The sequence below is a fragment of the Papio anubis genome, chromosome 17 (genome assembly GCF_008728515.1).
Source record: "Papio anubis isolate 15944 chromosome 17, Panubis1.0, whole genome shotgun sequence".
In the NCBI taxonomy this organism is placed as follows: Eukaryota; Metazoa; Chordata; class Mammalia; order Primates; family Cercopithecidae; genus Papio; species Papio anubis.
In genome coordinates this window covers 5987633-6002596 of record NC_044992.1, presented here as the reverse complement: position 1 = coordinate 6002596, position 14964 = coordinate 5987633, and the positions used below count along the sequence as shown (strand labels likewise).

General features: G+C 51.9%; 1 protein-coding gene across 1 annotated transcript in view; it reads left to right on the top strand.

Annotated features, from left to right (window-relative positions):
* Positions 1-14964, top strand: part of PITPNM3 (PITPNM family member 3) — a 101858-nt gene that overhangs the window by 59784 nt on the left and 27110 nt on the right. Inside the window, 3 exon segments of the mRNA XM_031657221.1 lie at positions 446-583; positions 13430-13616; positions 13619-13664. Coding sequence (XP_031513081.1) covers positions 446-583; positions 13430-13616; positions 13619-13664 — 371 coding nt within the window.

The following is a 14964-nucleotide window of genomic DNA, read 5'->3' as shown; positions in this document are numbered from 1 at the left end:
AGAGGACAGGAAGAGTGGAAGTCCTCCGGAAGGAAGGAACACTGAATTTCCTGTGGGAAGTATCTGGGCACGGGGCAGTGTAGAGAAGAGCCCAGGCCTGGGGAACATTTGCAGGGACCTGCGGTGAGAGGGAAAGGAGATGTGCGAAAACTGGCTGAGTTCAGAGAGGGAGGGGTGAGTGTGGGAGAGTGGAGCAGAAGGCAGGGGCTTGGTCAGGATATGGGAAGCCTGGAGAGGGGTGGTGTGGGAGGAGGTGATGGGATTTGCATAGAGTACTTAGGATCCAGCCCGTGATGCAGTCAGGGTTCTAGCAGGAAACAGAAGGCTCACACAAACCACAGGTGGAGGAGGGCTTAGCAGAGAGACTTTATTCACAGGTGAGTGAGGCTTCAAGGAAACCATGAAGGCGTCAGCAGTACCCTGGGGCTGTTCCCACCCCTGAAAGAGAAGAGCCCAGAGAGGCTCCTGCATGAGCAGCAGCCTCCAGCCAAGATCACCTTACGATGACCCGATGACCCGGCATGGAGGGGGCTCCCTTGTCCCAGTTCTCCTACTGGTGCTTTCCATCGGCTACACCCAACCAGTAGCAAGAGGGCCTTGGCCTCAGGCTGAGTCAGGCAGAGATGGGGCACTGTGGCTCTGGAGGGGCAAAGGGAGACCTCACTGCACAGTCTACTTACTTCCACGTGGAAGAATCACCCTTTCTTTTGTTTTTCTGTAAACCACTTTGATTTGGACTGTGCATTCCCACGCAGCTGTGCCGGTGAAGGACTCCTCCTCTGTGTGTCCAGGGGCTTCTCTTTCTTCCTTCTCCTGCCATTGCCCCAAAACTCCAGGGGTCTTCCCAGCACTCTGGTTGGGGAAGGGTGCCTGCAGCATGCACACATGTGCAAGGAGTCCTCCATCCACAACAGTGAGGACGAGGACCCCGGAACCCAGCCTAGTGATCCCTTTTGTCCTGGGCTTGCAGCTCCTGGCCTAGGGTTCAGGCTCCCTAGAGCATGGGATGGCCAGGTCTTCTTATGTTGATCTCCTTCTTCCTGGAGTTGCCAAGGGACCGGTACAGAGGACTCTCTCCTCCACTCAGGGCCAGGGCGTGAGGATCTCTTTTCACCCTGAAGCATTCTCTGTCTCCTCAAATCCTTTCCTCTTGGGAACAAAAGAGCTTTTGGAAACAAAAGCCAGGAAGCTCTGCCACAAACCTTCCCAGAGGCAAAGGAGCCAGAGCTGGGAGAAAATATAAATTGGTATCTAAAAAAAACCCACCCTGCTACATGCACTTTAAACAAATTCTTATTTTTAATCTATCTTTTGAGTAGGTAGCACATGTACATGGTATAAAATGCCTCCCTCTCCGGTCTTCCAGCGCACACAATTCTCCCTAGAAGAAAAGATGATAACCGATTTCTTAGATTCCATTTCAGAGAGAATCTCTGCATACGGGAGTCTATCCATAAATATGCATTTATATATATTTTTATATCTGTATCCTCACGCAGAAGGGAGCACACAGTTCCTTTCATCATGCACCTTGCTTTTCTCAGATGTTGGTACTAGATCAAGATTGTCTCCTTAGCTCGGTACACTTAGAGCTGAGTTTTTTTTTGCAATGGGCGTGTGCGATTTCACTGTGGTACAATGTATTCAATCTGTCCCCTGCTGGTGGACGTATAGGTGCTTCCTGTCTTTTGCTATTGTGAAAGCACTGTGGCAATGGTGAGCATTGTGCATACGTCCTTTTGCACGTGGGCTTGGAATTGCTGGGTCAAAGGCATTTTGCATTTTGAATGACGTTGCCAGAGGGCCCTTCACAGAGGCTGTTTTACTCTCACCAGCAATGAATGCACAGGGTGTCACAACTGCCAATCCGACAGGTGAGGGGGAAAAGAAAGTTGTCTCAGGGTAATTTCAATGAGCCTTCCTCTAGTTTAGGGTTCTGAGGTTGAGCACCTTTTTCCTATGTGTAAGAGCGATTCCCAGGCCCTGTGCTGGACGCCGCACACACTCGGCGGGGGTTACTGCAGGTGCGCGTGGGCTGGAGCGTGCCACTGCATTCCTTTGTGTTTGTGCTGTTCCTGGCAAGGCCAGGGTGGACTTGACAGGGGATCATTAGGGCGTCAGGCCTAACAACCTAAGAAGTCCCTGCTCCCCATAGTAACCTCTCCCCGCTCTTTCTTCCCTGCCAAGAGTCTCCCTGAGGAGGCAGGGCTGTGGCGTGAAGGCATTAGTAAGAGCAAAGAGACCATCTCTTTCTTACTCCCCTCCTTCAGGACGATGAAGAGCGGGGAAGAGCCCTGACCTGGTGACCTGGGTTCTAGTCCCCAGCCCTCCACTTACATCCTGAGAGAAATCACTTCACCTTCCCAATCCTTGGTTTTCTCATCTTTAAGATGGGGAGGGTACTCCTGGCCTCACAGGATGAATGTGAAGATTGCCTGAGACACCGGGTGAGGACTAGAAACTCAGGACCAATCTAAGGAGGGCTGTGGTTGTTGCAGAGGAGTCTGCAGGGGAATACCAGGGTTTGGATGTCGTGTCCCTCTAGCATCCCTGTGTCGTGGTAGCAGAGTTTTCTCATGGTTGTATACCTGGAAATTTCACTGGGCCCGATTCAAGATGGCACCTCTGATCTGAACTGGGATTCCCCATGAGAACTGATCCTCTGAACTAACCCCGTGTTCACGTGGGGTATCTAACAACATGTTCTCAAGGGGCAGGGTTTGGGGCATAGGCCCTCGCAAGGGCCAGGCCCTGGTCTGGGGTAGTGTCTCTGTGAAAGGCTCACTGGGCCACTGAAGGTTTGAACACATCACCTTAGCCTGGTTAGTCAGATGAATCCAGGCGGACGTGATTAGATTCTGACCCTGAAAGGGTTAAGGAATCACGGAGGGACCTCAGCCGCCAGCTCCCCACCACACTGGATGAAACTTCCCTCCCCAGCACCCTGCTACGTGGCCACTTATATAACTTGCTTGTCTAACCTCAGTGAAGGAGAACAGCCTGTCTGCAGGTCAGCACAGGTCACTCTTGAACTGTTGTAAACATTTCCTAGGTTGTGCTAAAACTTGGAATGACTCTCCAGAAACCACCTCAACCCTTATTCATCCTGAGTCTGCCCTCTGCTCCCTTGAGCCACACATGCTCAGCATAGATTTGCAGACAGCCGCTGTATCCCTCTGAGCCTGCTCTTCTCCAGGCTGGGTCTCTCAACCTCCTGAGCCCCTTTCTATAGCTTTCCTGCCCTGTTATTGGGCATCAGACATACCCTCGGCAGGGCCTGAGCTGCAGGGGCAGGGCAGGGATGTCCCCCTCTCATTTTGAACTGAGATCTCTGGTTTGTGCAGCCTTAGAGGTTGAGAAGTAACAGTGGCAGCCCCATGACCCTGACTCAGGCTGTTTGTAGCCTTTGGTCATGTGACTGATCTGAAGCACATGACCTAGGTCTTTGTCATATGACCTGACCTTGGTCACATGACCTACTCTTGGTCATGTGATCCCAGGGGCTTGAGAGCTATTTGAAGGCAGGTGCTGTGTCTGATTGGTCTTGGTGTTTTCAACCCTGACACAAGTTTGGGCAATAACCAATAGGGTAGGAATAGGCAAGTGGTATCTAGTTCTTTTTTTTTTAAGTCCTTGGAAGGCTTTATTTTAATTTTATTTTATTATTTTATTTTTTCAAGATGGGGTTTTGCTCTTGTTGCCCAGGCTGGAGTGCAATAGTGGGATCTCTGCTTACTGCAACCTCCACCTGCTGGGTTCAAGTGATCCTCCTGCCTCAGCTTCTCAAGTAGCTGAGATTACAGGCACCTGCCACCATGCCTAATTTTTGTATTTTTAGTAGAGACGGGGTTTCACCATGTTGGCCAGGCTGGTCTCGAACTCCTGACCTCAACTGATCCACCCACCTTGGCCTCCAAAGTGCTGTGATTACAGGTGTGAGCCACCATGCCTAGCCTCGAGTTCGTTTTTAACCCAAACACACGATCTTAATTCACTCATCACGTTCCACATTTATTCTTTCCTTCCACAAGTATTTCTTGTCCTTTTATACTCCCTCATTAGCCTGTCAGCTCTCAGAGGGGAGGACATGTCACACCTTTTTCTTTTTCTTTTTTTCTTTTTTTCTTTGAGACGGAGTCTCGCTGTGTCGCCCAGGCTGGAGTGCGGTGGCGAGATCTCGGCTCACTGCAAGCTCCGCCTCCTGGGTTCACGCCATTCTCCCGCCTCAGCCTCCGAGTAGCTGGGACTACAGGCGCCCGCCACCTCGCCCGGCTAGTTTTTTTTTTTTGTATTTTTAGTAGAGACGGGGTTTCACCATGTTAGCCAGGATGGTCTCAATCTCCTGACCTCGTGATCCACCCGCCTCGGCCTCCCAAAGTGCTGGGATTACAGGCTTGAGCCACCGCGCCCGGCCAACACCTTTTTCTTTGTAGTGTTTATATTGACTAAAATAGGAGGTTGTGGCTGGTTTTAAAATGTTCCTCGCATAGGCCGGGCACAGTGGCTCATGTCTGTAATCCCAGCCCTTTGGGAGGCCAAGGCGGGCAGATCATGAGGTCAAGAGCTCAAGACCATCCTGGCCAACACTGTGAAACCCCATCTCTACTAAAAATACAAAAATTAGCTGGACATGGTGGCGCATGCCTGTAGTCCCAGCTACTCAGGAGGCTGAGGCAGGAGAATTGCTGGAACCCGGGAGGCAGAGGTTGCAGTGAGCTGAGACTGCACCACTGCATTCCAGCCTGGCGACAGAGTGAGACTCCGTCTTGAAAAAAAAAAAAAAAAAAGTTCCTCGCATAAACATGACCATACTTGTATTATCTATCCAATAAACATTCACAAATAGTTTTAAACTAAAAGAAATATGGACTCCTTAGAGAAAAATTGGAAAATAGATGAAAGTAGAAAGTTATATATATATATATATATATATATAATCCATTGTCCCAGCATCTAGAGAAAACCACTGTAAACATTTTGGTGTGTTTTCTTCTAATACGAGGCCCCAAGCTCCTTCCCGCACCTCCCCCACCATTATTTAGATTGTCGTTTTTCCCTTTCTGCAAAGCTAGGGGCTGGGAACCTGCAGAGGAGGGTGGCCTGCAGTCTGGCTGCTGAACAAACTCAGTGGCTTTTAAGTTTCACTCTCTTGGAGCCATCAGGAACTGCCTAGGGACAGGGATGTACTGGAGTGAGGAAGGTGGGCTCTGGGTCCCCCAACCTGCTTCAGCCAGAGCCAATCCACTTTTATCTTTGCAAATTGGGCTCCTAAGGAAACTTTCATTGGCTAAAATTTTCCCCTGTTTTTTTTTTTTTTGTTTTTTTTTTTTTTCCGAGACAGAGTCTTGCTCTGTGCCCTCCCCAGGCTGGAGGCAGTGGCTGATCTCTGCTCACTGCAAGCTCCGCTACCTTGGTTCACTTTATTCTCCTGCCTCAGCCTCCTGAGTTGGATCTGCCATACCGCTAATTTTCTCTTGTATTTTTGCAGAGAGACGGGGTTTCAATTGCATAGTCAGGATGGTCTCACTCCTGACCTCGCGGATCCACCGGCCTCGGCCTCCCAAAGTGCTGATTACAGGCTTGAGCCACCGCTACCGCCAATTTTCTCCCCTGTTTTTAAAAAAGTTTAAAAACCTTCAGAAGAGGGCCCATCATTTCCTCAGCTTCGTGCTGCTCCATCCACACAGTTGCTGGCTGTTTGTCCCCACACCTTCTGTGTGTGGCCACAGAGGCCCCATTCAAGACCACATGTCTGCATCCCACTGCTTGTTCACATTGTTCCCTCCCCTCCCCGCACTTCCCTCCCTTTCCTGCCCTGCCCCTGCCTTTTTTTTTTTTGAGACAGAGTCCCAGGCTGGAGTGCACGATCTGGGCTCACTGCAACCTCCGCCTCCCAGGTTTAAGCGATTCTCCTGCCTCAACCTCCCAGATAGCTAGGATTATAGGTGCCCACCACCACGCCTGGCTACTTTTTGTATTTTTAGTAGAGACAGGGTTTCACCATGTTGGCCAGGCTGGCCGAACTCCTGACCTCAAGTGATCCGCCCACCTCAGCCTCCCTCGGAGCTGGGATTACAGGGGTGAGCCACCACGCCCGGCCCCACTGCTCCCTTTTCCAAGGATCCTCAAAGCATTTGTTTATTAATTTGCCCCAGGACTTGCCTAGGAATGAACACCGAGCTCCCTAGTTGGAATCAACCACTTTGAAAAGCAAAGCGAAATGTGCTGCCTGCAGCTTTTTGGTTATTCTTCCTTTCTCCATAGCCTCAAAGCGGCTCCATCCTTGTGACTGTGGGTCCCCTTCAAGGTCCTAGTGCCGAATTCTGCTGGTCTGGAGGCTAGCCCTCCCAGAGGGCACTCACGCTTGGACTCATAGAATCTCAGACTGCCTGACTCTTACCAGGGAATGTAGGCAAACCCCTCATTTTGCAGTGGTTTGCAGAGCGTGTCTGAGGTCACCCTCTGAGTAGGGGGTTAGTTTCCCATCCGAGGACTCTATCTGTGTCCTATCTTCCCTGTAAGTCTGTGTGTGTCCTTCTCTCCGCCTGTGTGTGTCACGTGGGCTCACCTGGGGAGTTGGGGCTCTGGGCTGAGCCCCCGAGATGCTACTGAATGAGGCTATAGTTCTTCCCAGATGTCACCTAGCTATATGGATGAATCCCACATGGCAGCAAAATAGCAAAGCCTTTGACTTCCAAGCAGGGCCAGGGTAGACTGGACAGGGGATCCTCAGAGCGCAACTTGTCTTTATTTATTTATTTATTTATTTTGAGATTGAGTCTTGCTCTGTCGCCAGGCTGGAGTGCAGTGGCGTGATCTGGGCTCACTGCAACCTCCTCGGCCTCCCCAGGTTCAAGCCGAGCCTCCTGCCTCAGCCCTGAGTAGCTGGGATTACAGGTGTGGCGCTGCTCACGCCCAGCTAATTTTTGTGTTTTTAGTGGAGATTGGGTTTCACCATGTTGGCCAGGCTGGTCTCGAACTCCTGACCTTGTGATCTGCCCACCTTGGTCCCCCAAAAAGTACTGGGACTACAAATGTGAGCCACAGTGCCCGGCGAGAAATGTGTCTTTTTATTTATTATTTATTATTATTATTATTATTATTTTTTGAGACGGAGTCTTGCTCTGTCACCCAGGCTGGAGTGCAGTGGCACGATCGTGGCTCACCCCAACCTTCGCCTCCCAGGTTCATGCCATTCTTCTGCCTCAGTCTCCCGAATAGCTGGGACTATAGGCACCCGCCACCATGTCCGGCTAACTTTTTGTATTTTTACCAGTGACGGGGTTTTACTGTGTTAGCCAGGTTAGTCTCGATCTCCTGACCTCGTGATCCACGCACCTCGGCACCTCGGCCTCCCAAAGTGTTGGGATTACAGGCGTGAGCCACTGCGCCCGGCTAACGTGTCCTTTTAAATGGGGGAGGAGCTCGACTGAAAGGGCCTAACAGTCTGAGCAGTTCCTGCCCCTCATAGTAGCCTCTCCTCACTTTTTCCTCCCTGCCAAGAGTGCCCCTGAGGAGGCAGGGCTGAGGCGTGAAGGCATTAGTAAGAACAAAGAGACCATCCCTCTTTTACTCCCCTCCTTCAGGACGGTGAAGAGCCCTGGCCTGGTGACCTGGGCTGGTTTATGCAAAAAAAAAAAAAAAATTGTGTTTCTACCCATGCATGAGCTTCCACTAGCTCATAGAGGATTAGATACCTTTGTAGCTACTTCTCAACATGTGCCACGTGATCTCAAGGTGGGCCCAGCTCTGCTCGGTCGACTCCAGGGGTGGCTAACGGAGGTAGAGCGACTGCTTGCATGGAGGAGGAGACTGTTCGGCTTTAGCCAGAGGGCCCCTCAGCATCCACCCCTGTGGACCCCAGAAGCAGGTAGCAAGAGAGAGGGAGACAGCCACGCTCTCCAGCCGAAGCTGCGGTGAGGCTTTGCTTGGGGTGCTGAGTGTGTGGGTGATGACCTTGGCTTTCGTCTCAAGAGCAGTGTGGCTCATTGGCAATTAGAGGGGATGATCACAATTGGTACCTCACCAAGGCTGTGATTAAGCAAAAATAGGCTCCATTCTTCAGGCATCAAGAGCAGCCATGGTGAGCTGGGTGGACCGCCTCTCCTGATGTGGGGCTAGCAGGGTACCAGGAGCTGGCACTGTGGTAGCTGGCCTGTCTCAAAGCCTGTCAAAAAACACTGTCACAAAAACAGCTGTGGGCTCACCCACTCCACACCTGGGCCCTGCAGGGACCCAGCCTGAATAGGGACGTGCAAACAGAAATGAACAGGAAGTGGGAAGAAACAGGCAGCCCAATGATGAGGTCCTGGGGTCCCCTGTATGTGGCTCTCCACCCCTGAGGACCCCCTGCCAGCTGCCTTTATCACCAGAGTCCCTGAGGAAGCCTCTAGGGGTGGAATTATAGAGCCCAGACCAGACTCTTCTAGAATCCCTAGAGGTTCCTACATACCAGTTCCCATGAGTACTTTCACGAAATGTGCTTCTCAGTGGATGATGCTTCCCTGAACCTGATTTCTCCTGAGGGTTTAATGGCACAGAGATGTCTCACAGGCTGTGTGCATCCTGGGATCTTCCAAAAGGTTTTCATAAAAATGCCATCCTAGGCCCTGAAAGCTGATGAACTCTATTCTCAAGGGGCCTACAGTCTGATGTGTTTAGGACAAGGGAGCCAAGCAGTACCTCAGCGTAAGCCATTGGGATAAATACCTGCCTCTAGATAGGATCAAAGATGGCTTTCTGGAGGTGACAGCAATCGAGCAGGGTTTTGCAGGATGAGTAGAAGTTTGCCAGTCTGCAAAGGCAGGAAGGGCTTACAGGCAGGCAGAGGGCTCACATGAGCAAAGGCAAGGACGAGTGAAAGGGTTATGTCTTAGGGGTGAGCTGTCAGATCCAATGGCCTCAATCATCATGGTAGGAGTATCTTGGCTCTTTAGAAGGCAGAATCGTGGGAAGGTGGGAAGGTGTGGAGCCCTACGGGCTGCCTCTGCTTGTCTGGTGAGGGCCTCTGCATGCATGTGCTCTTCTGGTGGGGGCAAGCCTATGGTCCTGTTAGAGTCAAATGTCTCCTGGTGCTGAATTTTAAATCTGGCAGGCTAGATCTCCCTTCCTCCATCTCCCAGAGCAAAGCATTCCTGGCTTTTGTGCATGGAAGGAAGGGCACTGCCCCAAAATGTTTAGGGAGGGCGAGGACTTCTTCCCCTCCTAGGAGGGAGCGAGGGATACTTGAGGATGTAATCCTGCCTAGGGCCTCCTTGGCCTGTAATTATCCCTATCGGAACCAGGCATGGCCTCAACATCGTTGGTGGCCAGGATGCAGCAGTCATCCATCGATTTGATGCCCAGGAGAATACATGGGTCCCAGGGGCTGGCTCAGATAGATCAAAGATGGTGGCCCTTGGCTTTGGTGGCTGGGTAGAGGGTGCAGGTCCAGCCCCACCTAACAGAGGCACTGTGCCTTCCAGAGACGGCACCCCCATGCCCTCCCTCTCTGCAATGCATTTAGTAGCCCTGCCATAGTGGCACTGTGGCAACTCTTCACAGCATAATTTAATCCCTGTAATCACACTGCAAACAGGCACCCAGCCCAGCAAGGCCGAGGAGCTCAAGCAGGCCTAGGAGGGACTTGGCACAAGGGAAGGCAAGTGTGGAGGCGGCAATGTCCCCAGCAGCCCATCTTGGTCAGCTGCCCTGGCCTCCAGCCCTGGATGTCCCCCTGGATATGATATAATAATAAATACAGCATGCAACCTCCATGTGACACTTCCTGTTCCTGCACCCTGCCTCCTGCCTTTAAGGCTAATGAACTCATCTATCCCCAGCACCCACCGTAGCTGCTTTATTAGTCCTGAAGGTCTCCAGACATGAAGAACTGGAGGCAGCAGGTCACAGCCGATAAGCTTCAAGATGCAGTTCCCAGTGAACTCAGATGTGATCCAGGGTCCCTGGCTTTAACCCACGCCTCCCTCAGCCCTAGAAGCCACAATCTCTAGCCCTTGGCTGGCTACTCCTTCTTGTTCTTCTTGACTCACAGCCTGCCCCAGAGTCGCACACACAGCTGCACACACCATGAAGCATGAGCGCTTTGTCTCAGGGAAGCCACACTCATGTGAGACCATCCTCCCTGGAAAAGAAGGTTCATGGGTGGAACGGCCTGGCAGCGGCAGACCTGGGCTTGAACCTTTAAGGTACTTGGGGCAGGCGGGATTTAAGCTGAGTCCCTGCCTGCTCATCTGTAAATGGGGCTTAATTACAGACCTGTTCAGACTCAGAGAGAAATTGCGGGGACCAGACAGGATGAATCATGTAAAGCACATAGCGCCCAGGACATAAGAAGTGCTTAATAAAGCTGAGCCATTACTGTTGTCTTGTGTTATCATCCTGTCCTGAGGGGAGAGCCTGGGTCTCCTCTAGCCAAGCCCAGGGCAACATCTTTAGTAAGTTAGAAATTAGGCAGGAGAGCTGAGCCAGTGGGAAGAACTAGGAAGTGCTGGGCACAGCCGGGCCCCAGGATGGGTTTTCCCTCCTGCATTTAGGAGACGATTTCCTGTCTGTGTGGGCAGCTCGGAGCTCATAAAGCAGTTACCCTTTGACTGGGATTGTGTCTGGGAGGACTGGATATTTCAGAAATGCTCTTCCCTGCTGAGAAAAGCTTCTCATGTGCAGTTCCTTGTAGAGGTACCCTCCCCTGGGGCTGGTCGTGGTGAGGGGATGTTGACAGGGTGCCTAGCGTTGCCCACAAAATCCTGGAAGTACCTCTCCCTGTGGACGTGACTCCTGTGAGGGAGCAGCAGGCTGTGGTGGGGGTGTGGGGGTGGAAGAAGTAAGGGACCATCTTGTATCTAGAACTCCAAGTGACTTTTGGTGAGAGATGAGCCGGGAAGTTCTTCCTCCTGGAAGAGAACAGGTGTCTGGAAGTTTGGCTGTGGCTCAGCCACACACGGGAGGTAGCATCCATCTCACGGGAGAGGAAGGAGAGGAGCTGAAGGCAGCCTGGAGGCAGGAAGGAGTCCTCAGAGCGGCAGGTATCATTTGGGTGGGGCTGCCTGGGGGTGGCTGCTGATGCTTTTGAAGTGTTCTTACTCTAGGAGTCCAATGTCATGATATCTTAGAAAAGTATAGGTGTTAGATCAGGGGCGATGCTGCTTCTGGAAAGGGCCAGATAATAAATATTTCCAGCTTTGTAAGCTGTGGCAGGTTCATGTGACTGCTCCGCTCCTATGGCACAAAAGCTGCCTGCCATAGACAATCTGTAAATGAAGGAGCCTGAGTGTGTTCCAATAAAACTTTATTTACAAAAATATGGGGCAGTAAGTAGACGGTCCATGGCTGTGGTTTACTGAATTCTGTGTGAGGGAAATGAGAGCTCAGGGAGGGCTGGGAGCGAAGAAGGACTTCTTGAAGGAGGAGCTGTTGAGCCCAGGCTGCTGAGAGGAGCAAGGAGAGATTTCTGGCAAAGGCAAGCTTCTACCCTTCAAAGCCCATGGGGATACTAAGAGTGCTCTAAATGCTGATCTTTACTCTCTCTCTCTTGGGAGTCTGTCTCCTGCATGGTCCTGTGAATTCAAGGCCTCCTATTATCTCTCTGATAACTTCAAATATATATACACACATATACACACACACACACACACACACACATATACATATACATGTATTTTAAAAGTATTTATCCAGCTGTATTAGGGTTCTCTAGAGAAACTGACTGAAAGGATATATACACAGATGTATAAAAAGAGACTTATTGGCCAGGCACGGTGGCTCGTGCCTGTAATCCCAGCCTTTTGGGAGGCCGAGGCGGGCAGATCACTTGAGGTCAGGAGTTTGAGACCAGCCTGACCAACATGGAGAAACCCCATCTCTTCTAAAAATAAAATTAGCCAGGTGTGGTGGCGCATACCTGTAATCCCAGCCACTCTCGGGAGGGCTGGAGGGGCAGGAGAACTTGAACCTCGGAGGAGGAGGCTATGCGTGACCTGAGATTGCACCATTGCACTCCAGCCTGGGCAACAAGAGTGAACCTCCATCAAAAAAAAAAAAGAAAGAAAAAAAGAAAGAAAGAAAAAGAAAAAAGAGACTTATTATGAGGGACTGTCTCTTGTGATGATGGAGGCTGAGAGGTTCCCTGATCTGCTGTCTGGAAGTTGGGAGGCTCAGGAAAGCCTGTGGTGTAGTTCCAGCCTAAGCCCAAAGGCCGGAGAACCAGGCGAGACAATGGCATGAATCCCAGTTCAAGTCCCAAGGCCGGAGAAGTGGATGTGCTGATGTGTGAGGCAGGAGATGGAAGTCTGAGCTTGAGAAGAGTGAATCCTCCCTCCCTGCACCTCTTTGTTCCCACCTATACTCAGACCCTCACGGACTGCACGGTGCCCACCCGCCTTGGCAGGACAGATCAGCCGGTTCACTGCCTTTCCAAATGCCAACTCCCTTCCCTCTACTCCTACAGATAGACCCAGAGGAGTGTAATTTTACTCAGCCTCTGGGCACCCCTCTCAGCCCCACAAGAGAGAGGGTGCATACACCTAGCTACTCACCAGCACCTGAAAGCTGTTCCTTGTATGGAGGCTTGCCTAAACGGCCCCACTGGCAGGTGCAGTGGAAGCCGCCATGCAGCTCAGCCTTTGGCAGCCTACTCTGCCACCCTCCCTTTCCTTGTGAGGAGAAAGGGTTTCATGTTGTGTGGGTCTCAGAGGCAGGGCCTGGATGGGGTGACTCTTCCTAGCTCCAGACTCTAACTAACTTGAGCTCACCTATGATGTAAGCCAAGGCCTCAGCTTTAGGGCCAGCTGGGCCCCAGGGAGGTTCAAGATCACCGAGGATGCTTAGCCCTCCTTTCCCTCTGCAGGAGAGAACTGTACTGCTCTTGAGAAGACAGAGAGGTTCCAACAAGGGAAGCATCGAGATCCATTTAAGACAGCCAGGGGCTGGGTTTCGGAGGGTGTCTGGGCCCGCCTCTGAGTCTGGATCTTTTAGGAAGAGCCCTTTGGATAATTAGGCGGCCCTACTTTCTCTTCCAGCTCTTCATCTGACTTGCTGTGTGACCCTGGGTGGGTCCATGTCCTTCCCTGGGCTTTGGGTTCCCGTATGAACAGGAGGCGTCTCTTGGGACTCTTCCTGCTCCTGCTATCCCCTCCTGGGTAGCCCAGGTTCCTTCCCTCGCCTCCTGAATGCCCCTGAGGTTCTGCTGCCACATGGGGTGTATTCGAGCTGAGACTTCACTTCCCTTAGGATTGCAGCAGACAGGCTGGACATAGTGCCTGTCATTCTAGTCTCCCTGCGGTGTGTGAGAGCATGGGCAAAGGCAGGTCCCTGTGTGCATCCCTGTGTGTGTGTGTCCCTGTGTGCCTCCCTGTGTGTGTGTGTGTGTGTGTGTCCCCAGGCCTCCCCACCCCAGCTTCTCTCTCTGTATCCCCAACCGCCTTTGCCTCAGGGCTGTCTCGCCCATGCCCCTGCAAGATTTTATGTCCTCCTGCTGGTCCTGCACGGGGGAAACATCCTGGACACGGGCGCCGGGGACCCGTCCTGCAAGGCAGCCGACATCCACACCTTCAGCTCCGTGCTGGAGAAGGTCACACGAGCCCACTTCCCTGCTGCCCTGGGCCACATCCTCATCAAGTTTGTCCCTGTCCTGCCATCTGCTCTGAGGCTTTCTCGCTTGTCTCTCAGTGAGTCCATTTCTGCTTGTTTGGACTGGGTTGGGGGTTAGTGGGGGGACTACGTGGAGGGGCTTCCCCCACAACATGGACCCCATGGGCAGATGAGGACCTGCTGGGACTCTCCAGGATGTCAGATCCTGATGCAACACAAGCACCCCTGGTGGAAGGTGTTGGGAAGAGTCCTCCGCCTTGCCTGGGTGTGCTGGGGTCCTGTGAAATCTTGAGCCACTTCCTGTGTTCAACAAGCCTGCTCTGTTTGGCCCAGATAAAGACACTGAGTGTCGAGAGGTTGAGCAGTTTCCCCCAGGGTTGCCCAGCCCATGGAGAGACAGGAGTCAAACTCGGCCACACAGTCGCAGCCAAGTAGGAATCTGAAAAATACGAATGGTAAGCCCTTTGCTCCTCACACTGCACAGTCAACACAGAGACTCTGGGGCCATACATGTGAGGGGCTGTTTCCAGACATTGGGTAGCTTCACAGTCTGCTGTGGGTACTCCAGCTGGGTGCCCTGCAATTCAATTCCGCCACTGTCTACTTGCAGATAGCATCAGATCCACGGGGTGAGAGCTTGGTCCCACAAGACTGCCCCAAACTTCCGAGCAATCATACCGCGCTCCCAGTTTGAGCCTTTGTACCTGCACTGGCTGACAGCAGCTCTAGCCAGTCTCTTTAACCTTCTGTCACCAGGTTCAATTAATTGCTAGATGGGCCTTACAGGAATCCCAGAAATGCTGAATCACATTTACTGGTTTATTGTAAAGGATACAGATGAAGAGAGGCATAAGGTGAGGTATGGGAGAAGGGCGGAGCCTCCTTTATAGGTGTCAGCTCAGAAATCCTCCCACACGCCTGCCTCGAAGCCTCCCGTCCCTTTGTTCTGGAATGGAGGTGCTGGCTGCCAGGCATGACTGACAACGTAGATATGTGGTTGGACAAAAAGGGTCTGACATTCAGACCGGAATAAACCCTGCGAGGCCTTCACCCTGCTCAGATGCTTCTTGGCCTCTCCACAGCATTCCTTCCCTCCCTGCATGGGCAGGACCCTTCTGAATGCAGCTCCTTGACCTCAATCCGACAAGGGAGGTCAGAGAATTTCTTCACAGCCAGCTCCAAGACAGAAAGGTGGGGGCAAGTTCCTGCCTGGGGAGAGAGAATTAAAGGAGGGCAGGAGAATGTCAGAGAGAGAGACAGTGAGAGATTGATTCTGTTTTCCAAGGCCTAAATGCCCCAACATTATAAATAACGTAAGCATGGTTAAAAAGAACTCTGGATACAAACCCTATCTATCTATTCCCTCTCTCTCTCTCT